The sequence below is a fragment of the Suncus etruscus genome, chromosome 10 (genome assembly GCF_024139225.1).
Source record: "Suncus etruscus isolate mSunEtr1 chromosome 10, mSunEtr1.pri.cur, whole genome shotgun sequence".
NCBI classification, from domain to species: Eukaryota; Metazoa; Chordata; class Mammalia; order Eulipotyphla; family Soricidae; genus Suncus; species Suncus etruscus.
Genome location: NC_064857.1, coordinates 38,598,728 through 38,623,899, shown reverse-complemented (window position 1 = coordinate 38,623,899; position 25,172 = coordinate 38,598,728). Strand labels below are relative to the sequence as shown.

At 49.8% G+C, this 25,172-nt stretch overlaps 2 protein-coding genes and 1 pseudogene across 2 annotated transcripts; 1 reads left to right on the top strand and 2 right to left on the bottom strand.

Annotated features, from left to right (window-relative positions):
• Positions 1-205: 205 nt before the first annotated feature.
• On the bottom strand, positions 206-4,301 carry NAXE (NAD(P)HX epimerase). The gene is made up of 6 exons (XM_049782313.1): positions 4,057-4,301; positions 3,842-3,950; positions 3,639-3,749; positions 3,423-3,536; positions 1,650-1,797; positions 206-511 (listed from the first exon to the last, which is right to left on the bottom strand). Exons 1-6 carry the CDS (start codon positions 4,245-4,247, stop codon positions 309-311), a joined length of 876 nt encoding a protein of 291 aa, XP_049638270.1. The 5' UTR covers positions 4,248-4,301; the 3' UTR covers positions 206-308.
• Positions 4,302-10,183: 5,882 nt separating this feature from the next.
• Positions 10,184-13,701, top strand: LOC126020145 (40S ribosomal protein S23-like; annotated as a pseudogene).
• A 1,160-nt stretch (positions 13,702-14,861) lies between these two features.
• TTC24 (tetratricopeptide repeat domain 24) lies at positions 14,862-24,957 on the bottom strand. The gene is made up of 9 exons (XM_049781613.1): positions 24,252-24,957; positions 23,891-24,094; positions 22,506-22,634; positions 21,411-21,523; positions 20,062-20,160; positions 16,888-16,982; positions 16,698-16,798; positions 15,902-15,992; positions 14,862-14,943 (listed from the first exon to the last, which is right to left on the bottom strand). Exons 1-9 carry the CDS (start codon positions 24,955-24,957, stop codon positions 14,862-14,864), a joined length of 1,620 nt encoding a protein of 539 aa, XP_049637570.1.
• Between the last annotated feature and the right edge of the window lie 215 nt (positions 24,958-25,172).

Below are 25,172 nucleotides of genomic sequence, written 5' to 3'. Positions count from 1 at the left end.
CTAACTACCTACCTGTGTGTGTGTGTGTGTGTGTGTGTGTGTGAGAGAGAGAGAGAGAGAGAGAGAGAGAGAGAGAGAGAGAGAGAGAGAGAGAGAGAGAGAGAGAGAGAGAGAGAGAGAGAGAGAGAGAATGAGGCCCCACACCTCACCTTGAAGCTTTTTCCACTCCTTCTGATGGTCCTCTTTCCCCGGTATTGTTCTCTGGTTTTAGCTATCCAACAGATTTTATTGCCAAAAGTGCTCATAGGAATGCCCAGTTCCAGGATAGAGACCAAGTCCTGACTGGGAAGAAGGCACATCACCATTCCTTACTTGAGCCGAAAGACACATTCTGTGTCCGGATAGGTTGGCAAGTTCAGCTGGTACTTCTTTTCCAGAGCAGGTGGGACAAAGCGGCCCCCTAGGTAGTGGTAGCGGCCAGTAAACTGTCTTGCAGACTGTTTCGGTGCTGTCAGAGAGATGAGCAAGTCTGGCTGGATCCCTGAAGAATTTCCCTTCTCCACATCCCATCCTGGAAAAAGGGCAGCATTCAGGGAAGGCCAGTGAGACCAGGGAGTCTCCTCCCTAGTTCTAAACTAAAATAAGACGCCTGTATCCTACCCATGGAACCTGCATCCCTAAAGCCCTGTTCCAATATGGGAACCAGTATGTGAAGGAACTCCTGAACTGTTTTCCAACCCCTACAGAGCCATAAAACACCTTCTGTCCTTCAGAGCTGGTCTAAGCCTTGAGTTAATTAAACTCAAGGGGGGTGGGGGGCAGAGCAGTGGCACAAGTGGTAAGGTGTCTGCCTAGGTGCTAGCCTAGGATGGTCTGTGGTTCGACCACCCAGTGGCCCATGTGGTCCCCCAACTCAGGAAAGCGTCACTGGGTGTGGCCCAAAAACCCAAAAAAAAAAAAAAAAAAAAGAATTACTCTTGGGGCAGGAGCAATAGCACAACGGTAAGGCGTTTGCCTTGCATGCAGCTGATCCAGGACAGACTGGTTCAAATCCCGGCATCCCATATGGTCCCCCGTGCCTGCCAGAGCAATTTATTTTTTGTTTTTGTTTTGTTTTGGGGCCACACCCGGCGGTGCTCAGAGGTTATTCCTGACTATCTGCTCAGAAATAGCTCCTGGCAAGCAGGGGGACCATATGGGACGCCGGGATTCGAACCAACCACCTTAGGTCCTGGGTCAGCTGCTTGCAAGACAAACACCGCTGTGCTATCTCTCTGGCCCCTGCCAGAGCAATTTCTAAGCAGAGAGCCAGGAGTAACCCCTGAACACCACTGGGTGTGACCCCAAAACAAAACAAAAAAATTAAAATCTTGGTTGGAGAGAGAGTACAGCAGGTAAGGCTCTCTCACCATGCATACAGTGGACCCAGGTTCAATTCCTAGCATCCCATATGGTCCCTCAAGCACCTCCAGGAGTAATTCCTGAGTGCAGAACCAGGAGTAAGCCCTGAGTATTGCCAGTTGTGGCTCAAAAAAATAAATAACTTGACCAGACTGACTATCCCTGTTTCTTTCCCTGTTACCACAATGCTTTCTCTAGCCATGCTGGGTGTGGTCCATAAACTGCCCCCTCCCACAAAAAAGGGATTGAAACCTTAAGTATGTGCATACAGACAAGGAAAGTCTTCCCAGATCCCTTTGGCTCAGCACCTGAGGGAATGTCAATGCTGGCAATGGGTACAGTGAGTCCATTCAGGACACTCAGGATGCTGCGAAATGGTTCCCGAACATCCCCCTTGAAGCTAAAGCCAAAGATGGCGTCCACCACCAGGTCATAGAACTCATCAATCAGCGTGGGCTGCAATGAAACAAGAAAAAGGAATGTCAGTGGCAGCTACCTTACCCAGAAGCTACAGGAGAAATGACAACCACATGGAAACGTGAATCTGTTCTGGTAAACTGCAGAGGCCAAAAGCAAACAGGCCCTGTGGGTGACTTGCACAAGATGAGCTGAAACAGCCCATGTTCCTGCTAGTCAGCTACTGGGAGATCTACCGCATGACACAGCTGAGATGGGTTCTGGTTCTGTCTACTAGACCATCCTTGGTTCCACTCTTAACACCTCAATGTTTTTTTTTTGTTTTGTTTTGGTTTTTGGGTCACACCTGTTTGACGCTCAGGGGTTACTCCTGGCTATGTGCTCAGAAATCGGCCCTAGCTTGGGGGGACCATATGGGACGCCCGGGATCGAACTGCTGTCCGTCCTACGCTAGCGCTTGCAAGGCAGACACCTTACCTCTAGCACCACCTTCCCGACCCCACACCTCAATGTTTTTAAGAAAGAATAGCAGGAAAAAGCAGAATGACAGTATAGCAGGTAGAATGCTTGCCTTGCATGCAAGTGGGCCTGGGTTTGATTCCATAGCATCACATGGTTCCCTGAGCCCTGCTAGGAGTGATCCCTGAGCACTGTGAGTTTAAAAAAAAAAAAAAGTTATCAAGCTTCCTACCCCAAAAATCCATTCCAGTGCAAAAAGCTTTTGGGGGTGAGGCATATTTTCAGCCAGAGAGGCGCCACTTCATGTATGACATGTCTACTGGGGGCAGAGAAACTCAGCAGAATAAAGGGTTGGGAGGTGATGGGAAAGATCACTCAGGAGGTAAAGCTGAGGACCCAGAACATACCTGATGGAGGTAGCTGTGCCCCACTTTTATTTGACTGACTTTATATGCCATATTGGTTTTGGGGTCATACCGGTGATGCTCAGGGGTTACTCCTGGTTATGTGTTCAGAAATCACTCCTGGCTTGGGGAACCATATGAGACACCGGGGATTGAACCTAGTTCCATCCTAGGTCAACCGTGTGCAAGGCAAGTGCCCTACCACTGTGCTATTGCTCAGGCCCTATATGCCTTATATTCTAATGGGTTTTTTTTTTTTTTGTTGTTGTTGTTTTGGTTTTGGGGCCACAACCAGCTGTGCTCAGGGTTTACTCCCAACTGCTCAGGGAACAGTTCAGGCAGGATTTGAAGTGGATTGTGTGAAGTGTAGGGATTGAACCCAAGTCATATTCATGCAAGACAAGTGTCTTAACCCCTGTCCCATCTCTTTGGCCTAAACCCTAGTTTTTTAAATGAGGGATCATGTTACTAAAAGCGGGGGTGGGGGTGGGGGGGGAAAGGGGATGGCAAAATATCTCTAACCAGTAGTGAAGACACACAACAACCAAAACCTGCCTCGAAAACACACACCTCAGGAGCATCTGTGGTGCTGCCTCTGCGATGCATTTTTCAGGGAGCAGGGATACAAGTAGTAAGGGTCTTCAGTAAGGATCCTTGCCGCAGCCCCTGCCCATGTGAGGGGCACTATTTCAGCCATCTAGGAGTGTGCATTTCTTGGGGGGTGGATGTGTGTGGGAAACCTTCACGTAGCTGAGGGGGTAGCGTGGGCGGGCCAGAATTGGGGTGCAGGTAGGATCTTACCTCTGAGGGCATCTCTCCCAGGAACGGAATGTCCATCTTCTGGCACTGGGTTACCAGGGCTGTGAAGAGGGGCTTGTTGGGCCTTTTAGGATAATAGACGGCTGGCTGGTAGCCCTGCGGGAGGAAGACGGGGTTATATGTGTCAGCTCCCCAGGGTACCCGGGCACCCCTTACCTGGCGCGGGGGGACCCCCAACCCGTCCCTGCTGAGACTCACGAAGAGTTTGAGGTGTCGCGCGCACACCAGCCCGTCGCCTCCGTTATTCCCGGGCCCGCAGATGACCAGGACAGTGGGGGGGCTCCTGGCCATGGCCGAAGGGGGATAGGCCTGCAGGAAGAGAGCCACAGGGGTGGGTTCGGGGGTCGGGCAGTTGCAGCGCCCCACGCCCGGGGGTGTCCCAGGGCGGTGCAGCCAGGTACCTTGGCCACGGCGGTGGCACAGCTCAGCCCCGCCAGCTCCATGAGTTGGTCCACGCTGAACTGGTAGTCGCTGAAGAGCTCCTCGTCCACAGCCTGGGCCTCCGCCTGGCTGGGGAAAGAGAGAGCCGGAGCGGGGTGCCCCGGGGGGGCGCCTGGGTCGAGCCCCGCCCATCCAGGCCGTCCCCACTCAATGCACCCCGAGCCCGGCCTGCTACCTCAAGTACTTCACCGCCGAGCTCGCCATCACCTCGTCCCTGCCGGGATCCCCCCGCGAGATCGGCCGCCTCGGCGGCAGCCAGCAGGCAGGGTCCGCGCGCTGACAGCTGCCCGCCTGGGCTCGAACCCGCGGCAGGCGCGAGCCCGCCACCAGCAGCCCGAAGCCCAGCAGCGCCCGCAGCCCGGACATGAACACTCAGCGCCGCCGCCCCCCGGGCCCGGTCTGTCCTGCGCATGCGCCGCGGCTTGACAGGCCTGTGCTGTGCATGCCGTGTCTTAACCGGGCTTCCCTGCGCGTGCGCCGCGTCTTGACTGCCGTGCGCATGCTCAGCGTCCTGGCAGCCCTGCTTTGCGCATGCGCTGCGTCTTGACTGCCCGGAGTGTGCATAGCGTCCTAGTCGGCCCGTCCTGCGCATGCGCTGGATCTCGACAGCCCTGTACCTACGCCGCTTCCTGGTCGGTCGGCCCGGTGCATGCTCCACGTCTTGGCCGCCCTGCCCTGCGCATGCGCCGCGTTACTATTCAAGGGCGAGTGGGGTCTAGAGACCAAACGGGCACGAAGGGGAACGGTACTTACTGAGCGTCCTAGGGGACAGCCTGTCTCTGGGGCCTGCTCTTGGCTGCACAGGTTGCTCAATGTTAGGCGGGCCTTTCCCAGTCGCCTTTAGAAGGCAATTTTGTTTTTGGTCCACACTCCAGGGATCACTCCTGGCATTGTTTAGGCCGCGTGTTTTTCAAGCTTTTTTTGTGAAAAGGCCCACTCTTTTCATGAAAAAAATATCACGAGAACACCAGCATTAGAAAATATTAAAAGGGGGCCGGGTAGGTGGCGCTGGAGGTAAGGTGTCTGCCTTGCAAGCGCTAGCCAAGGAAGGACCTCGGTTCGATCCCCCGGTGTCCCATATGGTCCCCCCAAGCCAGGGGCGATTTCTGAGCGCATAGCCAGGAGTAACCCCTGAGCGTCAAACGGGTGCGGCCCCCAAAAAAAAAAAAAAAAAAAAAAAAAAGAAAATATTAAAAGAGATTAAACTCGGGGCCGGCGAGGTGGCGCTAGAGGCAAGGTGCCTGCCTTGCAAGCGCTAGCCAAGGAAGGACCGCGGTTCGATGCCCCGTGTCCCATATGGTCCCCCCAAGCCAGGGGCAATTTCTGAGCGCTTAGCCAGGAGTAACCCCTGAGCATCAAACGGGTGTGCCTCCCCCCAAAAAATAAATTAAAATCTGTGCCTATATTGACTATATGTAAAGTAATTCTCTTGACTAGAAATCCAATAAACACAAAGAAATTATTTAATAATGACTTTATTATGAAATAACCTAATGCTTGGTCTATTTGTGAACCTAAGCCGCATGTAACAATGAAATTGGAATCTTTTCCCAGGGCACACCAGACAATATCTCACGGCACAGTGGTTGAAAAACGCTGGTTTAGGGATCAAATCCAAGTCGGCCATTGCAAGGCAAGGCCTCTTCTGTAATTTGTAATTTCTCTCTGGCTCCCAGAATCACAAAATCTTAAATGGATTGGTTGAATATGTTGTTAAAACATAGACTGCCCCCCCCCCCAGGTCAAGATTCAAGGAAAATCCTAAAAAGGGAGATTAAGTTTTGTTTTGTTTTTTTTTTTTTTTTTTTTGGTTTTTGGGCCACACCCGGTCACGCTCAGGGGTTACTCCTGGCTATGCGCTCAGAAGTCGCTCCTGGCTTGGGGGACCATATGGTACGCCGGGGGATCGAACCGCGGTCCGTCTCCTAGGCTAGCGCAGGTAAGGCAGGCACCTTACCTCCAGCGCCACCGCCCGGCCCAAGTTTTGTTTTTTTTTAACAGAAGCTTTTAAATATTTTTGCCAAAAAAATTTTTTTTTGCAAACAGGGCTGGAGTGATAGCACAGCGGTAGGGTGCTTGCCTTGCACGCTGCCGACTCAGGCTGCACCCGGGTTTGATCCTATATGGTTCCCCGAGCCTACCAGTGGCAATTTCTTTTTTCTTTTCTTTCTTTCCTTTTTTTCACACCTGGCAGTGCTCAGGGGTCACTCCTGGCTCCATGCTCAGAAATTGCTCCTGGCAGGCACAGGGGACCATATGGGATGCCAAAATTCAAACCGATGACCTTCTGCATGAAAGGCAAACGCCTTACCTCCATGCTATCTCTCCGGCCCCACCAGGGGCAATTTCTTTTTTCTTTCTTTCTTTCTTTTTTTTTTTTTTTTGGGCCACACCCGGTGACGCTCAGGGGTTACTCCTGGCTATGCGCTCAGAAGTCGCTCCTGGCTTGGGGGACCATATGGGGCGCCGGGGGATCGAACCGCGGTCCATCCAAGGCTAGCACAGGCAAGGCAGGCACCTTACCTCTAGCGCCACCAGGGGCAATTTCTAAGCGCAGAGCAAGGAGTAACCCCTGAGCACTGCTAGGCATGGCGCAAAAACTAAAAATAAATAAAAATGCAAATGCCCTTTTGCATGATGTAGAAGTTTGCAAAATATCAAACTAGTCACCAATTAGACATAACGATAAAAATGATTATGCAGGTGAAATGAAAGTGCTGATTTTTTAATCTTTGGGTTTTGGGGTCACACCCAGCAAGCAGTCAGGAAATCACTCCTAGTTATATGCCAGAAATCGCTCCTGGCAGGCTCTGGGGATCATATGGGACGCCGGAATTCTAACCACTGTCAGTCCTGGGTCGGCCGAGTTTAAGGCAAACGCCCTACCGCTGTGGTATCTCTCCAGCCCCAAAGTGCTGATTTTAATGCTAGATTTCTTTTTTCTCTGTGTCATGAATTGCATTCCTGGATAGTTAACTCTTTAGGCATTTAACCTCAGACTGTCTCCCTTTTATAAGTTTATCGTCTACAGCATGTTCTCTTAGTCTCACCTATTCTTGTCTGCTTGTCTTATATGTTTGTTGTAGAAATCGAATTTCTCAGAACTGTTATAGTGCTTGAAAATTGTCTTTGTCAGACTCTGGTTTTGTTAGGCTATGTAATAAAATATAGTCTATCTTACTGTTGAGCAATCTTTTTTGTTTTGTTTTGGTTTGGTTTGGTTTGGATCATACCTGATAGTGCTCAGAGACTATTCCCAGGGGTCAAGGGTCATTTGTGGTTGTTTTAGTGAGCCATCTAGGGCCTGGGATTAAACCTGAGTCCCATGCAAAGCTTGAGCTCCAACCCTTTGAGCTATCTCTTTATACCCTCATTTGGGCAAGTCTTATCCCAGATCTTATTAGCATGATATCTTTGCAGTATCTGAATATCTTCTATGTCTGTAATTATCTCCTTTGCTGCAGGAGGAGAAAATTTGAGAAAATTAATGTGATGATTTTTAAGATCATTTCTATTATTATGTTTCAAACCCTGTTCCTTTTGTAGTTGATGTTGCTTCACTGGGGTTGTCATCAGGCCTGGGTCACACCATGTCAGCGATGGTGCTTTGCCAGATGCTGGATGTCAAGTCACAATGGTCACATCTCTTTAATGTCTGTACACACTCTCCAGTGCCTGCCCCCAATTTAAAAAATATTTGATGGAGGGGCCGGTGAGGTGGCGCTAGAGGTAGGGTGTCTGCCTTGCAAGCGCTAGCCAAGGAAGGACCGCGGTTCGATCCCCCGGTGTCCCATATGGTCCCCCCAAGTCAGGGGCAATTTCTGAGCACTTAGCCAGGAGTAACCCCTGAGAATCAAACGGGTGTGGCCCCCACCCCCCAAAAAAATTTGATGGAGCCGGAGCTGTGGCACAGTAGTAGGGCGTTTGCCTTGCACACGGCTGACCTAGGACGGACTGCGGTTTGATCCTCAAAAATCCCATATAGTCCCGCAAGCCAGGAGTGACTTCTGAGCGCATAGCCAGGAGTAACCCCTGAACACCACTAGCTGTGGCCCCCCCCAAAAAAAATTAGCCACACCTGGCAGCACTCAGGGATTACTCCTGGCAAGCTTGGGAAACCATATGGGATGCCAGAGATCGAATCTGGATCAGCAGCAGGTAAGGCAAACACCCTACCTATCACTCTGCCTATGCTTGCCCTCTTATTTAAGATGCATAGTTAATAGTTGTGCCAACTGGGAGTTCACAGGGATGTTCACACAACTACTCACCAGGGGGCACAATTCCTGGCCATAGTACTGATGTTTTTGTCTTTGTAATGTTGGCTTGCACCCCCATCTTTTTCTTTTATTGTTCTTGTTTTGTTTGTTTTGGGGCCAGGAATCTCTAGGCTTGCACTCAGGAATCAAGGAATCACTCCTAGCACACACCTCAGGAGATCATATGGGATGCTGGGAATCCAACCTGGGTTGTTTGTGTCCAAATAAGTGCCTGACCTGCTGTACTATTACTCCATCCCCTTATACCCCCCCCCTTTTTTTTTTCTTATACCCCTTTTTAATTGTTGGTTTTGGGAGCCACAACTGTAATGCTCAGGGCTTACTCCTGGCTCTGCACTTAGAGATCATTCTAGGCAAGGCTTAGGGGGTCATATGGGATTCTGGGGATCGAATGATCACTCTGACACTGGGGTAATTCCCCTTTTTTGTGGTGTTTACACACATCTGGCTAAGGAGTGACCAGAAATAACTTGCGGCCACACCAGGGACTGCAGGCAGTGGGCTTCTAGAATTGTGCACATAGGGAACCCTGGGGATTTGAACTCGTGCCCACACTCAGCACTATGCCCAGATCCTCTGAAGGTCATTCCTAGTACTCAGCATGAATCATGTTTCTAGGATAGAGGTGACATTTAGAGTGTATCTAGGTGTCCAGTAATAGCAGGAATACGGTTTTACTATGCTATGAAATAAAGTACATTTCCCCCACAGCAACCATTTTATTATTCCCATGATATACTTGGCTCAGCGATGTTAATGGCATGTCCAGTGATAACTGTCAGAGAACCCAGGATAAATTGGAGTCTGAATTTTTGTTTTATTTATTTACTTTTGGTTTTGAGGCCACATTCATCAGTGCTCAGGGCTGACTCCTAGCCTTGTGCTCTGGGATTACTCCTGCAATTACAGAGAATCCTGTGGATACTGGGAACCAAACCAGGCTTGGCTGTTTGCAATGCAAGTGCTTTGCCCACTGTATTCTTCTCTAGCCCCAAAATTTATTATTTTTTGTAGGTAGGGCAGAAGGACCCTACCTGGTAAAGCCTGGGAGATACTCCCAGCTGTTATGTGTGATAGAAGTGTTTTTTCAGGGTGCTTTTCCTGGCCCATGTAGTACTGAGAATGGAATCTGCATACAAAGCATACACACCAGCCCTATGAACCATCCCACTAGTTTGTGTTATCACAATTCTTTATTTTGGTTTCGGGGCCCCACCCGGTGATGCTCAGGGGTTGCTCCTGGCTATGCGCTCAGAAATCGCTCCTGGCTTGGGGGACCATATGGGATGCCAGGGGATCAAACCGCAGTCCATCCTAGGCTGGCACGAGCAAGACAGATGCCTTACCACTTGTGCCACTGCTCCGGCCTCTATCACAATTCTTTTTTGTTTTGTTTTGTTTTTGCTTTGTTTTGGGTCACACCCGGCAGCGCTCAGGGGTTACTCCTGACTCTATGCTCAGAAATCGCTCCTGGCTGGCTCAGGAGACCTTATGGGATGCTGGAATTTGAACCACCATCCTTCTGCATGCAAGGCAAAGCCATACCTCCATGCTATTTCTCCAGCCCTCTATCACAATTCTTTTTTTTTTTTTTGGTTTTTGGGCCACACCCGGTAACGCTCAGGGGTTACTTCTGGCTATGTGCTCAGAAGTTGCTCCTGGTTTGGGGGACCATATGGGACGCCGGGGGATCGAACCGCGGTCCGTCCAAGGTTAGCACAGGCAAGGCAGGCACCTTACCTTTAGCGCCACCGTCCAGCCCCTCTATCACAATTCTTTATGCACAGAATATCTTCAATTCTCCTGTTCTGTTAAAATAACCAGTCTTCCCTTTATTCAGGATAATTCTTTTTGTTGGTGCTTATCATTCATTGGATGGAAGCAACTTTGGATGGATGGAAGCACTTTTTAGATTGATGCCAAAGACCACCTCCCCTGAGTGTTCTCCTTCCCTGAATGGGCTTTGGGTTCCCAGTAAAACCCCCAGGTCTCACTTTTGCTTGGGATCATGCTGCTGGCCAGATGGATAAGTGTCACAGTCTTCATATATCTTGGAAGCTCCGCAGCCACCGGCAAGATCAGAATGGCACAACAAGCAGTATAAGAAAGTGCATTTGGGGGCCAGAGTGGTGGTGCAAGTGGTAGAGTGATCTAAAAAGCAAAAAAACCAAAAAAACAAAAAAACAAAGGGGGGGGGCGAGATAGCACAGTGGTAAAGGCGTTTGCCTTGCATGTAGAAGGTACTGGTAGATGCACGCGCTAGCCTAGGACGGACCACGGTTTGATACCCCAGCATCACATATGGTCCCCCAAGCCAAGAACAATTTCTGAGCATATAGCTAGGAGTAACCCCTGAGCATCACCAGGTGTGTTGTTCCCCTCCCCCCAGTATAAAAAATAAAGTGCATTTGGGCACAGCTCTGAAGGCCAATCCTTTCGAAGGTGCTTCCCATGCAAAGGGAATTGTGCTGGAGAAAGTTAGAGTTGAGGCCAAACAGCCAAATTCTTCCATTAGGAAGTGTGTCTGAGTTCAACTGATCAAGAATGGCAAAAGAAAAATCACAGTTTCTGTACCCAATGATGGCTGCTTGAATTTCACTGAGGAAAATGATGAACTTCTAGTTGCTGGATTTGGTCACAAAGGGCAGACTATTTGTTGGTGACATTCCTGGAGTCCACTTTAAGATTGTCAAAGTAGGGGCCGGGAAGGTGGCGCTAGAGGTAAGGTGTCTACCTTGCAAGCGCTAGTGTAGGACGGACCGCGGTTCGATCCCCCGGCGTCCCATATGGTCCCCCCAAGCCAGGGGCGATTTCTGAGCTCATAGACTGGAGTAACCCCTGAGCGTCAAATGGGTGTGGCCAAAAAAAAAAAAAAAAAAGATTGTCAAAGTAGCCAATGTCTCTCTTCTGGTCTTGTACAATGGCAATAAGGAAAAACCAAGATCAGGGCCTGGAGAGATAGCACAGCGGGCGTTTGCCTTACAAGCAGCCGATCCAGGACCAAAGGTGGTTGGTTCAAATACCGGTGTCCCATATGGTCCCCTGTGCCTGCCAGGAGCTATTTCTGAGCAGACAACCAGGAGTAACCCCTAAGCACCGCCGGGTGTGACTCAAAAACCCAAAAAAAAAAAAAAAAAAGAAGAAAAACCAAGATCATAACTTGTGAGGTTGACAGTACAATAGTAAAAATTTTTCTGGGGCCATCGAGGTGGCGCTAGAGGTAAGGTGTCTGCCTTGCAAGCGTTAGCCAAGGAAAGGACCATAGTTTGATCCCCTGGCATCCCATATGGTCCCCACAAGCCAGGAGCAATTTCTGAGAGCTTAGCCAGGAGTAACCCCTGATCATCAAACGGGTGTGGCCTGAAAAACCAAAAAAACATAAAATAAAAAAAACAAACAAAAAACCAGGTCTCAGGGAAAAACTGCTGCGGTTTTGGTTTTTCCAAGACTGAGCTATCTGCTTGTTAGGAGTGAAAGGCTTGCTCATGGAAGTTCCTGAACCTGTTTTATCTCCTTAATGGTGTGGATTATTTCCTGTGTCAGCATTTGCTTCCAGACTCATGCCCCTCTAATTCCTTGGGAGTGGGGCATGAGGCTTCTGATTCACTGTTCTTTTGGGGGACGGGGGTCAACCTGGCAATGCTCAAAGTCTGAGGTCTTTTTTTTTTTTTTTTTTTTTTTTTTTTTTTGGTTTTTGGGTCACACCCGGCAGCGCTCAGGGGTTACTTCTGGCTCTATGCTCAGAAATCGCTCCTGGCAGGCTCAGGGACCATATGGGATGCTGGGACTTGAACCACCATCCTTCTGCATGCAAGGCAAATGCCTTTACCGCTGTGCTATCTCTCCACCCCCCCCCTTTTTTTTTTTTTTTTTTGCTTTTTAGACCACTCCCAGTGACACTCTTTGCTCAGATTGAACCACCATCAGTCCTGGGTCCGCTGTGTGCAAGGCAAATACCCTATCGCTATGCTATGCTATCTCTTTAGCCCCTAATTAATGACATTTTTATTTTTGGGGGGTGGTCACACCCGGCAGCGCTCAGGGGTTCCTCCTGGTTCCAAGCTCAGAAATTGCTCCTGGCAGGCACAGGGAACCATATGGGATGCCGGGATTCGAACCAACCACCTTAGGTCCTGGATCGGCTGCTTGCAAGGCAAACGCCGCTGTGCTATCTCTCCGGCCCCAATTAATGCCTTTTTTTTTTTTTTTCCGCTTTTGGGCCACACCCATTTGACGCTCAGGGGTTACTCCTGGCTATGCGCTCAGAAATCGCCCCTGGCTTGGGGAGACCATATGGAACACTGGGGGATCGAACTGCAGTAGAGATCTTTCCTTGGCTAGCGCTTGCAAGGCAGACAGACACCTTATCTCTAGCGCCACCTTCCCGGCCCCAAGGAAAAAAAAATTTTTTTAATTAATGCTATTTTTAAAGTAATTATCTGGATTACGATTTCTCTCATCTGTAATAATCATGATCACATTTAATTCAACCATTGAATTTTGTTGTTCTGTTTTGGAGCCACACCCAGTGGTGCTCAGAGCTTACTTTTACTTCTGGCTCTGTGCTCAGGGATCAGTCCTGGCAGTGCTCAGTGGATCAAACTCAGGTTGGCCCATGCAAGGCAAGCACCCTACCTGCTGTAGTAAAGCTCCAACCTCACATTAATTTTTTTAAGTTATTCACTTTATTTGGGTGGGGGGGGTTGGCCCACACCTGGTGGCGTTCAGGGGTTACTCCTGGCTCTGTGCTCAGAAATTGCTCTTGACAGGCTTGGAGTAATATCTGGGATGCCAGGAATCGAACACGGGTCCTTCCCGGGTCAGCCACAAATGCCCTACTGCTGTGCTGTTCCTCTGACCCAACAGTAATTCACTTTAATTAAGCTTTCTAAAGATGCCACTTTGTTTTCATAGAAACAATGCTAATATTTAATTAATCACAATAACATACAAACAATAGGCATAAGCAAAGCAAAGACACAAAGGAGGGCCTGGAGAGATAGCACAGTGGCGTTTGCTTTGCAAGCAGCCGATCCAGGACCAAAGGTGGTTGGTTCGAATCCTGGTGTCCCATATGGTCCCCTGTGCCTGCCAGGAGCTATTTCTGAGCAGACAGCCAGGAGTAACCCCTGAGCAATGCCGGGTGTGGCCCAAAAACAAAAAAAACAAAAACAAAAAAAAAAAAAAAAAGAAAGACGACACAAAGGAGACCTCCTAGAGAGGAATCAGGGCAGCATTTTTTTGGTTGTTGTTTTTTTTGGCCACACCCGGTGACGCTCAGTGGTTACTCCTGGCTATGTGCTCAGAAATTACTCCTGGCTTGGGGGACCATATGGAATGCCGGGGGATCAAACCATGGTTCGTCCTAGGCTAGCATGTGCAAGGCAGATGCCTTACGGCTTGTGCCATTGCTCCGGCCCCTGGGCAGCATTCTTGAGGGTGTTCGGTGCTGCTGTGAGTCCTGGCTCTCCAAACACAGGCTGTGTGACCTGGAGAACCAGCTTCTATCCTTTGTGCCTGTGACAGGAAGTGGATCATAACAACCCCACAAGAGCTGGCTGTGAGAATTCCAGGAGCAAACACCACCAGGCCTTCAGAACTGCATGTAGCCTGTGTGAGTGATGAGAGACTCATTACTATTATAGGAGCAGGGGGACTGTGGTCAGTCTTGACCTGGAGCTTCCGGCCTGAGGTGCAGCCTCCCACAGCATATCTTAGGAGAAAGTGAGCTGGTGTGGATGACACTGTATCTTCTGCAAGATTCTACCCCATTTCCCATAGGAACAAATGAAGTTCTGGGAAGACTTAGTAACTCCAAAATTTCTTGACCCAAGGGATCAGCCTGGGTAGGGTACCTGCTTGCACATAGTTGACACTGGTTCGATTCCTAACACCACATATGGTCTCTCAAGCACTTCCAGGAGTGATCTCAGAGCACAGTCATGTGTGGCTCAAAAAAATGGGGGGGGGGAGCTGGAGTAATAACACAGTGGTAGGGTGTTTACCTGGCACATGGCCAACCTGGGACAGACTGGTTCGATTCCCAGCATCCCGTATGGTCCTCTGAGCCTGCCAGGGGTGATTTCTGAATGCAGAGCTAGGAGTAACCTCTGAGCAATACCAGGTAAGACCCCAAAACAAACAAACAAACAAAACATCCACTGGGCCAGAGAGATACTATAGCAGGTAGGGTGCTTCCTTACATGCAGCTAACCCAAATTCAATCCCCAACATCCTTTCTTTTTTTTTTTTGTTTTTTGTTTTTGGGCCACACCCATTTGACACTCAGGGGTTACTCCTGGCTATGAGCTCAGAAATCGCCCCTGGCTTGGGAGGACCATATGGGATGCCGGGGGATCGAATCACGGTCCGTCCTATGCTAGCGCTTGCAAGGCAGACACCTTACCTCTAGCTCCAGGCAGACACCTTATCCTATATGGTCCCCTGAGCACAGCCAGGAATGATTCCTGAGTTTGCAGAACCAGGGGTGTGGACTCCCCACCCCAATTAGGAACATCCTTCTAAAGATTCTAGAGTAGCTTTGTGCTCAGTGCTCAGAGCTCATGTGGATAGGAGCCTGCTTCCAGGCTGTTTCATGTCCGCATAGCATGAACAGACAATAGGAGCCGGTGTCTGACATTCTCAAATGTGGAGTCGGGCGGAACTGCAGAAGCAGGTGCTGTGGCTGCAGTGAGGAGGCTCACATGATCCTGCAGAAGCAAGACTCAGGGGGTCTCCGCTCAGGGTTCCTGCGGGGGGCTTCCCTAGGTCGTCTGGATGACCTGAGGAGACAGGAATGTTTGCCAGTGAGAATGGCCAGGTAAGGTCTGTAGTCTACTCCAGCTCCAGCATTTTTTTTTTTTTTGGCTTTTTGGGCCACACCCAGTGATGCTTAGGGTTTACTCCTGGTTCTTCACTCAGAAATTGTACCTGGCTTGGGGTACCACGAGGGACACTGGGGTATCAAACCACAGCCCATCCTAGATTAGCATGGGCAAGGCAAATGACCTACCACTTGCGCCACCACTCTGATCCCTCCAGCTCCAGCTTTTATGCCCTCTCTACTCCTTACCTCTGCTGCAGGGCTCTGGGCTGAGAGGTTGAATGCTTGTGTTCCAAGGCCACCAAATTAGTAGGATTTCCCCCTACAGTCATGTGGTGACGGAGGCAGGAGACTCCCTGAGCTCCTAGAGTTGGATGATCATTGTTCCGATTGCTGAAGAGCAAAGACAAGGAAGTTCAGGACTGGCACCTCAAACACCAGATCCCATGTCCTCTGCCTTTATTTTTCATTATTAATTATCATTATTATTATCTGCTTTTGGAGAACACACTGGCTCTGTGCTTGGGCAGGGATCACTCCTGGTGAGCTCGGGAACCATGTGGGATATCAGGTTCAAACCCAGGTTGGCCGAATACAAGGCAAGCTTCTTCCCTACTCTACTATCTCTCCAGCCTCCTTCTCCTCCCCATTTTTTGGGACACACCTGGTGAAGCTCAGGAGTTATTCCTGGATGTTCGTTCAGAAATCACTCCTGGCTCAGGGACCATATGGGATGCTGGGGAATCGAACTGCGGGTCCATCCTAGGTTAGCCACGAGTAAAGTAAGTGTCTTACCACTTGCGCCATTGCTCCAGACCCTCCTTTTTCCCCTATAAATACTGAGCACATCCTGTCCCAATCATCCAAAGCCACTTGGATCCATCCTTCAGGCTTCTTCCCTTCCTCAAGGGACCCACCTATTGGCTTGGGAACCACTGTGTCCCAGAATGCCACAGTACTGCGTGCTAGGGATGGCTCGACTTCCTGATGGGAGTTGGGCCCTGGATCCTGCATAGAGTACAGAGGTAAGTTCATCATGGGCATCTCTGCATCAGAAAACATCAGGATGAGAAATAGAAAATGATGGAAGATCAAGGGTAGGCAGAAGGGGTTGAGGTCACTGCAAATGGAGGGATGAGAAGGGCCAACTCTGGTAGTTTAAACCTGGCTATTGAACGATAGAGGTCACTGATGCATCAGACCTGGAAGAGAACAAGGAACTCTAGACCAGAGAGATAACACAGCGGTGGTGCGTTTATCTTGCATGCGGCCTGCCCAGAAGGGACCCAGTTTTATTCCAGGCATCCCATATGATCCCCCCCAGCCTGTCAGAGGCAATTTCTGAGTGCAGAGCCAGGAGCACCACTGGATGTGGCCCAAAAACCAATCAATCAATAAAGTTAAAAAAATAAAAGAGAACAAGGAACTCACTCCAAGGTTGGGGAATGGGGAGCATATGCTCTTACTGACCTTTTCACAGGCCTTGATGCAGGAGGGTGGAAGCCCCGAGATAGGAAGAGGCATTCCTGAAGAAGTTCCCCTGGAAATCTAGGCCAGGGTCTCAAGGCACAAGCTGAATGCCTGGAGGGTGGCATTCTGAGGAATGAGTGGATAGAGAATAAAGAGGGAGTCATCACAGGAAATGAGGGGGCTGGAAAGAGCCCCCTTTTGCAGGAGGGGAAGCTGCATTCAGAACATTCCACAGTGGCTCACTCTCTGGTCTCCAGGCCCAGGACCTCAGGGGAAACCTCATTGGCCCCTCCTCATTCTCCTCTGGCCCCTTCTCTGTCTCTTCTTCCCAGGAACCCAATGATCTGCAGGGGCAGGAAAGAGGCAGCAGTGACACACAGGTTTGGCCTTCTCTTCTGGTGCTCCCACCCTGCCAGCAACCTTCACCTCTCACCTGTGCTGTACGTCTACTGCACAGTGGGCAACTCCATATGGGGTACTGGCTGGGAAGACCTCACTTGAAGCCCAGGGCCTTTCTGGAACCGAGATCTGGAAAAGAAGGGGAGGAAAGAGGGCTGGTGTGAGAATAGCAGTTGTCCCAGCAGTGATGTCAGTACGAATGAGGGTGTGTTCCCTTCAAACAGAGTCGCCATGAAAAGACAAGACCGTGAGGGAGATAAGGCCAGGCATGTAGTATATGGGAAAAAAAAAAAAACCGTTACATGAAGGTGTGTAGCATATAAGGTCCCCACTCACCACTCCTAACTCTCAGGTTAGAAGCCAGGCTCATTGGCTATCAGAAAGAGCCAGAGATAGACAATAGACAGCACAGTAGGTAGGGAATTTGTCTTGCACACAGCTGAACAGGGTTCAACCACTAACATCCCATATGGTCCACTGAGCATCCCTAGGAATATTTCCTGAGTGCAGAGTCAAGAATAATCCTCGAGCATCACCGGCTATGGCCCAAAAACAAAGGACAGGAGAGATAGCACAGTGATAGGGTGTTTGCCTTGCACGTAGCTGAGCCAAGACAGATCCCATTTCGATTCCCAGCATCCCATATAGTCCCCCGTGCCTGCCAGGAGCTATTTCTGAGCTCAGAGCCAGGAGTAATCCCTGAGCGCTGCCGACTGTGACCCAAAAATAAATTAATTAAATAAAACAAAAGATTTTAGGAGGTTGTCCAAAAAAACCAAATAGGGTCATCTGATTCCCAGTGAAGAAGGCTGACCACAATTAATTTGTGTTTGCAAATAATAAATAAGGGGGCTGGTAGATAGTACAGAGGGGAAGTCTTCACTTGCAAATGGCTCAATCATGTTTGATCCCAGATCACATAAGGTCCTCTAAGCACCACCAGGAGTGATCCCTGAGCACAGAGCCAGGAGCACAGCCAGGTGTGCCCTCTCCCCCAAGAACAGAAGTAGCTGATGCTCAGAAGGGAGCATCTTCTGCTCTGAGCTGCACCTCTGTGGAGTTTGCCATTGCTAGTGGTTCTTTTAATTCTGTGCCACTCCCTCCCTCCCTGACAGCTTCCTGCTGTCACCCCAACTCTCAGTAGAGTGCTTGGTATAGTGTCTAAATGGATGCTATTGGCCACCAGTCTCTCAAATCAGTTTAAGTCTGAAAGAACCATATTATGGGAGGTGGAAGGGGGACGCTGGAACAATAATACAGGATGTCAGGCTTTTGTCTTGCTCTGGCTGACCCAGGTTTGGTCCCAGGCATACTATATGGTCCCCTGAGCTCTGCCAGGAATAATTCCTGAGTGAGGAGCCAGGACGAAGGCCTAAGCAACACTGAGTGGGTCAAAAACCAAAAGTAGGGGTTGGAGAGATAGCATGGAAGTAGGGCGTTTTGCCTTGCATGCAGAAGGACGGTGGTTCAAATCCCGGCATTCCATAAGGTCCCCTGAGCCTGCCAGGAGTGATTTCTGAGCATAGAGCCAGGAGTAACCCCTGAGTGCTGCCGGGTCTGACCCAAAAACCAAAACCAAACCAAAACAAAACAAACCCAAAAGTAGTGTTGGCGGGGATGTGGAGAGAAAGGAACTCTTATCCTGCTGGTAAGAATGCAGTCTAGTACAACCTTTATGGAAAGCGATATGAAGATTCCTCCAAAAACTGGAAATTGAGCTCGCATATGATCCAGCTATACCACTCCTAGGGATTTACCCTAGGAACACAAAAATACAATATAAAAATCCCTTCCTTACACCTATATTCATTGCAGCACTATTTACCATAGCAAGACTCTGGAAACAACCAAGATGCCCTTCAACAGATGAATGGCTAAAGAAACTGTTGTATATATACACAATGGAATATTATGCAGCCATCAGGAGAGATAAAGTCATGAAATTTTCCTATACGTGGATGTACATAGAATCTATTTTGCTGAGTGAAATAAGTCAGAGGGAGAGAGATAGATGCAGAATAGTCTCACTCATCTATGGGTTTTAAGAAAAATGAAATACATTCTTGCAATAATTTTCAGAGACAAAAGAGAGGAGGGCTGGAAGTTCCAGCTCACTTCATGAAGTTTACCACAAAGAGTGATGAGTGTAGTTAGAGAAATAACTACATTGAGAACTATCCTAACAATGAGAATGAACGAGGGAAGTAGAAAGCCTGTCTAGAGTACAGGCGGGGGGTGGGGTGGGGAGGAGGGAGATTTAGGACATTGGTGGTGGGAATGTTGCACTGGTGAAGGGGGGTGTTCTTTACATGACTGAAACCCAACCATAATCATGTTTGTAATCAAGGTGTCTGTTTAAATAAAGATTTTTTTAAAAAAAGTAACAGAACCATATTAAGGCATGAAAAACAGGACAGTGGGGAAGGTGCTGGCCTTGCCTGCAGCTGACCCCTGTATGATCCCCAGTACCTCACCTGGTCCCCTAAGAACTGCCTAGTGTGACCCCAAAACAAAACTTTTCTGTTTGTTTGTTTTTTTGTTTTTGGGTCACACCCAGCATTGCTTAGGGGTTACTCCTGGCTCAGAAATTGCTCCTGGCAGGTTCGGGGGACCATATGGGACGCCAGGATTCGAACCAATGACCTTCTGCATGAAAGGCAAACACCTTGCCTCCACGCTATCTCTCCGGCCCCAACAAAACAATTCTATTTATTATTTTGGTTTTGGGATCACCCCAGCGGTGTACAAGGAGTATCTTGGCTCTGCACTTACATCCTGGCAGTGTTGGGAAGGCAGTTGGAGGGTTGGGTAAACAGGCTGAGAGGTGGAGCCCCATTCAAAAACGTCCCTTGGAAAACCCAGGTCTGGCTGAGAACTTCCTGAGTACTGTCGCCATCCTGTGGCCTTCTTGGTAATTGCAGCCAAAGATTTAAACAAAGTGTCCTCCCTCACTGCACCCCTGGCATTCACCCACTGAATTTAATTTTCCATTCAGCAAAGTCCTGGCAAGACCCTGGCATTGAAGACATGCATAACGCTCCTCTCAGCCTTTTCACCTCAGGTGGTGGCAGGAAAATGATATATAACACGTAGCCTAGATGCAGCTTGGGGAATACAGACAAGGGAAGTATGTTCCCTCTGCTCGCCACACATTCTCTTGCAGACCAGCTCTCTCAGGCCCCCAAGCTCTTTGTCAGGATTGTCTCACCTGTGGATGCGTTGGGACCAGCCCACTCCGGGCCACGTGGTTCCTCATGGCATCCGCCAGCTTGGCCACCAGTCGCTCACGTACAGAATCTGGCTCCTTCTGGGGGGAGAATAAATAAGGGGGTGCTGGGAAAGGCCTGGACCTTGCAGTCCTCAAGGGATTGCAAAAGAAGAAACTGGGAAGGAGGGCCAGGGAAAGGGCTTAATTGGATAAGCATGGGGCCTGAGAGCTAGTTCAGCGGGGAGGGTGCTTGCCTTGCAGGCAGCCCATCAATATTCAATCCCCAGCACTTCATATCATCCCCTGAGCACCATCAGGTATGATCCATGAGCATTATTGGAGGTTGCCCAAAAAACAAACAAAGAAAAAACAAAAAAAAAGGCCAAGCACATGCTTTGATCTCTGACACTATCTTGATTTTTTTTGTTGTTGTTGTTGTTGTTTTTGTTTTTGGACCACACCCGGTGACACTCAGGGGGATCGAACTATGGTCCATCCTAGGCTAGCGCTGGCAAGGCAGACATCTTTTTTTTTTTTTTTTTTGTAGTTTTTGGGTCACACCCGGCAGTGCTCAGGGGTTACTCCTGGCTTCATGCTCAGAAATTGCCCCTGGCAGGCATGGGGGACTATATGGGACGCTGGGATTCGAGGATGGATGACCTCCTGCATGAAAGGCAAACGCCTTACCTCCATGCTATCTCTCCAGCCCCAAGGCAGACATCTTACCTCTAGCACCACCGCGCCTGCCCCTTGATTTGTTTTTATTTCCTGGCCTACTGTTGGCTATGACTAGTGGGGCTTAGGGACATATATGGGGTACTCAGGATTGAGCTGGGTGAGCCAGGTACAAGGCAAGTACCCGACTGCTGAACTCTCTCTCTTGCCTACTCCAGTACTGTATAATCCCACAATCAGGGAGCATGGATCTGGGAGGTGCCTGGGAACACCACTAGAGGTGAGTCCAAAACCAAGGTAAGATAAAGAGATAGAGATGACCAGAGAGATAGTACAATGGGCAAGGTGTTTGCCTGGCATGCTACTGACCTGGGTTCAATTCTTGATCTGGCATTGTGTCCCCTGAGCCTGATAGAAGCAATCCCTGACAGCTAGAACTGCCAAGTGTGCTTCCAAGTAAGAAGAAATAAAAAAGAGGAGGGAAGGGGCCTTGTCTCTTAATATCCTCTGCCCCATCTTTTGCCAGACCCCCACCATTTCTCAGAATTGGGGGAAGTAACAGGTTCTTCCTCCCCTTGGAGTCCATGTGACAGCACATTAGACGCAGGAATGACACAGAGGGTAGGGAGGCAGGCAGGGAAGCTCCAGTGCCTGCTGGCCCAGAAGGGCCTTACCTGGCAGTAGGCCAGTGCCTCCTTGTAGTGTCCCACGGCCTGATCATGCTGGCCAAGCCGTGCTGCCGCGGCCCCCAGTCCCTCACAGGCCTGCCACTGCCCCTTCACATCCCCTGGAAAGACAAATTCAAGGTCTTCTCAGTGGGCTGTCTCACTGACACCTCTTTTTGTAGAGCCACCCATCCTAAATCCCTGACCCCACAAGCCACTTGTTTTGGAGGTTTTGAGGTAATACCCAATTGTTAGGTTACACCTTATTTTACCTAAAACAAAGATCATCCCTGGTTCCTTTTATGTCTGTTTACAACTTAGATTTACCCCAAAACAGAGATTGTCCTACTTGTAAAACCCAGGTGGAACTGGCACAGAATAGCCTGAGCTATCTGTCCTTACTGCCCCACCAATTGGTGGTCTCTGTACTAATAAAATCAGCAGTTCTTGGGGCCGGAGCAATAGCACAGCGGTAAGGCATTTGCCTTGCATGCAGCTAACATAGGACGAATCCTGGTTCGAATCCCAACATTCCATATGTTCCCCTGAGCCTGCCAGGAGCGACTTCTGAGTGCTGCCAGGAGTGACCCAAAAACAAAACAAAACTAACAAACAAACAAACAAAAAAAAAAAAACCCACAGCAGTTCTGGCAGGCAGCGGATGGAGATACGAGGTAGAAGACTGCCAGACTATATATGTTTTTTCACCCTTAGCCTGGTTTATATTATTTCATCCATGACCCTGATTCATACTCGTTCTCCTGGGCTAGGAGATATGGCACGCAGGGTGATTTCACACCCAACAGTGTTCAGGGATGACTCTTAGCTCTGTTCAGTGATCATTCTTATGCAGTGTTGGGGATTGAGTCAGGGTGAGCTGCGTGCAAGGAAAGTATCCTCCCTGCTTTACCATCTTTGTTTAAGGGGCCACATCTGAAGGTACTCAAGAGTTATTCCTAGTGGTCTTGGGGAACCACATGGAGTGCCAGAAATCAAACCCGGGTTGGCCAGATGCAAAGCAAGCACCTTCCTTGCTGTACTTTTGTTTCGACCATTATCATCATCTTTCTGACCCATATGCCATCTGCTGATCCTCAGCCTCACCAGTGTCCCGGGCAGCCTGTAGTGCATGCAGGAAGTTGTCTCGGGCAGCCATGTGGTCCCCCAGCTGACTCCAGGAAAATGCCAGGCTGCCAAAACTCCGACCCTGCTCCCACCGCTGGCCTGCAGAACCTGAGGACAGAACCATAAACCTAGTCAGTCAGAGGGTTCAAATGCCTTTTGCCTGCTCTGGGTCATGCAACAAAAAGATGCTTTAATATTAAAAGACTTGGGGCTAGAGTGGTAGAACAGTGGTAGGGTGTTTGCCTTGTACAGGGCTAACCCAGAATGGACGCAGGTTCAATCCCCAGCATCCCATATGATCCCCCAAGCTTGCCAGGATTGACTTTTGAGTGCAGAGCCAGAAGTAACCCGAGGGCCACTGGGTATGGCCCAAAACCCTAAAAAAAAAACAAAAAAAAAACACTGAGATAAAAACCCAGGTTGGTGGCATACAAGAGCCTTAATTCTACATTATCTCTTTGGTTTCTAAAAGGTTTTTGTTTTTGTTTTTGTTTTTGTTTTTTTTTGGTCTCTGTTTTGGAGCCACACCTGGCAGCACTCAGGGATTACTCCTGGCTCTGTGCTCAAAAATTGATCCTGGGCCCGGAGAGACAGCACAGCGGCGTTTGCCTTGCAAGCAGCCGATCCAGGACCAAAGGTGGTTGGTTCGAATGCCGGTGTCTCATATGGTCCCCCATGCCTGCCAGGAGCTATTTCTGAGCAGACAGCCAGGAGTAACCCCTGAGTATCGCTGGGTGTGACCCAAAAACCAAAAAAAAAAAAAAAAAAAAAAAAAAAGAAAAAAAAAAAAAAGAAAAGAAATTGATCCTGGCAAGCTCATGGGAATGTATATGGGTTACTGGGGGTTGAACCCGGGTCCTTCCCTGGTTGGCAACATGCAAGGCAAATGCCCAACCCTGTGCTATCACTCCAGCCAAAGATTCTTTTTTTGTTTGTTTGTTTTTTGAGTCACACCCAGCAGCACTCAGGGGTTACTCCTGGCTCTATGCTCAGAAATCGCCCCCGCAGGCACGCGGGACCATATGGGATGCCGGGATTCGAAACACCATCCTTCTGCATGCAAGGCAAATGCCTTACCTCCATAATATCTCTCCAGTCCCAACAATTCATTTTTTAACTGAGGCTCAGAGAACGAGAGTCAATAGTGAGGGTCAGTGTGTTCCTTCTGTGCCCTGAGTCTTCCCCACCCAACCATTGGTCCTAACTTGCTTGGTCCTGACTTGCTTGGTCGTAACTGGCTAGCTCATCTTCCCAGAACCCGAAACCATCTGACACAATTTTTTTTTTTCAGCCTAGGAGTGCTCACAGAGAAACCCCTCTTCTTCATCCCTCTGCCTGCATGCACTGTTCCTGCCTAGACCTACCGTGGAGGTCTGAGGCCTGCTGGTGACACTTCCGGGCCTCCTGGTAGTTGCCAAGGGCATTGTGGGCCATTCCCAGGTTCCCCAGCACCGTAGCCTCCTCCGCTGGTGCTTGACATAGGGGCAGTGCCTGCAGGAAGGCCTCTGCAGCCAGAGGGAACAGACGCAGCTTCAAGTAGGCCAGGCCTAGGTCATTGTACAGCTGTCCTGTGGGAAGACCCCTGCCAAGTCAGATAGCACCAAGGCTGCATGGGGGCAGACCTGTTCCCTGCTCCCACACCCCCAGCCCCTTCCCAGCAATGTTTCTGCTTTCCTTCCACCCCCAAAACACCAGACCCCAAGCTCCTGAGCCCCAAGACCTTACCCAGAAGCTCCTGCTCCGGACTACTCTCTGCAAGCCTCCGGCTCTCCTCCAGTACCTGGACCACCTCGCGCATCCCATGCTGTCCACTCTTGCTGGTCAGCATACACCCGGCTACAGCCCCCAGGGCCAGGGCTGCGGCATGGGGCTGGCCTGCCTGAGTGTAGACCCGGCTGGCTTCCTGGAGGCAGCGCATAGCCTCCTCAGGCTGCCCCAGTGCTTGGTAGCAGGCTCCCATCTTGGCCTGGGCCTGCCCCTGGTCCCCTAGAGGCTGATAGTGGCTCAGGGCTCTGTGGTACCAGGCCAGAGCTTGAGGCAGGTCACCCAAAGCATGGTAGGCGGAGGCTACATTAAAGCACTGGTCACCATGACCCACGCCCTGGGCCTCTTCTTCAGGTTGCGCTCGCAGGAGCAGCTCCAGGCCTCTGGCTGGGTCCCCCGTCTCCACGTAGGCAGCCCCCAGGTTGAAGGCACAGGCCCGGAGAACGGGGGTGTCTTTGGTGTCCGGAGCTTCCGAGGCCAGGAGAAAGGCCCTTTGGAAGCTGGTCAAGGCTTCGTGGTTCCGGCCAGCCAGAAGGGCTCCGTGGCCAGCACTGGTGAGGGCATGGATACTGGCCTCGCTCGGTGGCCACTTTCTTTTCTTCTTTTTTTTCTTGGAGCTTGAGGGTCCAGGCTCTTGGGTTGTATCCTCAGGATTGGGGGGAGACATACTGTGCTATAGGCAGGGCGAGGAGCAAAGGCATCAGTTCATCATCCTTGATGCCCTCCAAGCAAGACACCTGACAACTCATTGTGTTTGCCAGGTGAGAGAAGCAATTTGAGACTCCCTAAACTCTCTTTTTTTCTTTTTTCTTTTTTTTTCCCCCTCTCTTTCCTAGACTCCTCTCTGCTACCTCAGTTTATTTAATCTGTCCACTGGACACC

What these genes read in the sequence shown, in the direction of transcription:
- NAXE (XM_049782313.1), bottom strand. Translation starts at nt 4,247, where the DNA reads ATGTCCGGGCTGCGGGCGCTGCTGGGCTTCGGGCTGCTGGTGGCGGGC. An exon ending in TCGGCGGTGAAGTACTTGAG is followed by an intron (nt 3,951 to 4,056) that starts GTAGCAGGCCGG and finishes CTCTTTCCCCAG; the next exon opens with CCAGGCGGAGGCCCAGGCTG. An exon ending in GTGCCACCGCCGTGGCCAAG is followed by an intron (nt 3,750 to 3,841) that starts GTACCTGGCTGC and finishes CTCTTCCTGCAG; the next exon opens with GCCTATCCCCCTTCGGCCAT.
- TTC24 (XM_049781613.1), bottom strand. Translation starts at nt 24,957, where the DNA reads ATGTCTCCCCCCAATCCTGAGGATACAACCCAAGAGCCTGGACCCTCA. An exon ending in AGGCACTGGCCTACTGCCAG is followed by an intron (nt 20,161 to 21,410) that starts GTAAGGCCCTTC and finishes TTCTCCCCCCAG; the next exon opens with AAGGAGCCAGATTCTGTACG. An exon ending in CTGGGCCTGGAGACCAGAGA is followed by an intron (nt 15,993 to 16,697) that starts GTGAGCCACTGT and finishes TACTCTATGCAG; the next exon opens with GATCCAGGGCCCAACTCCCA.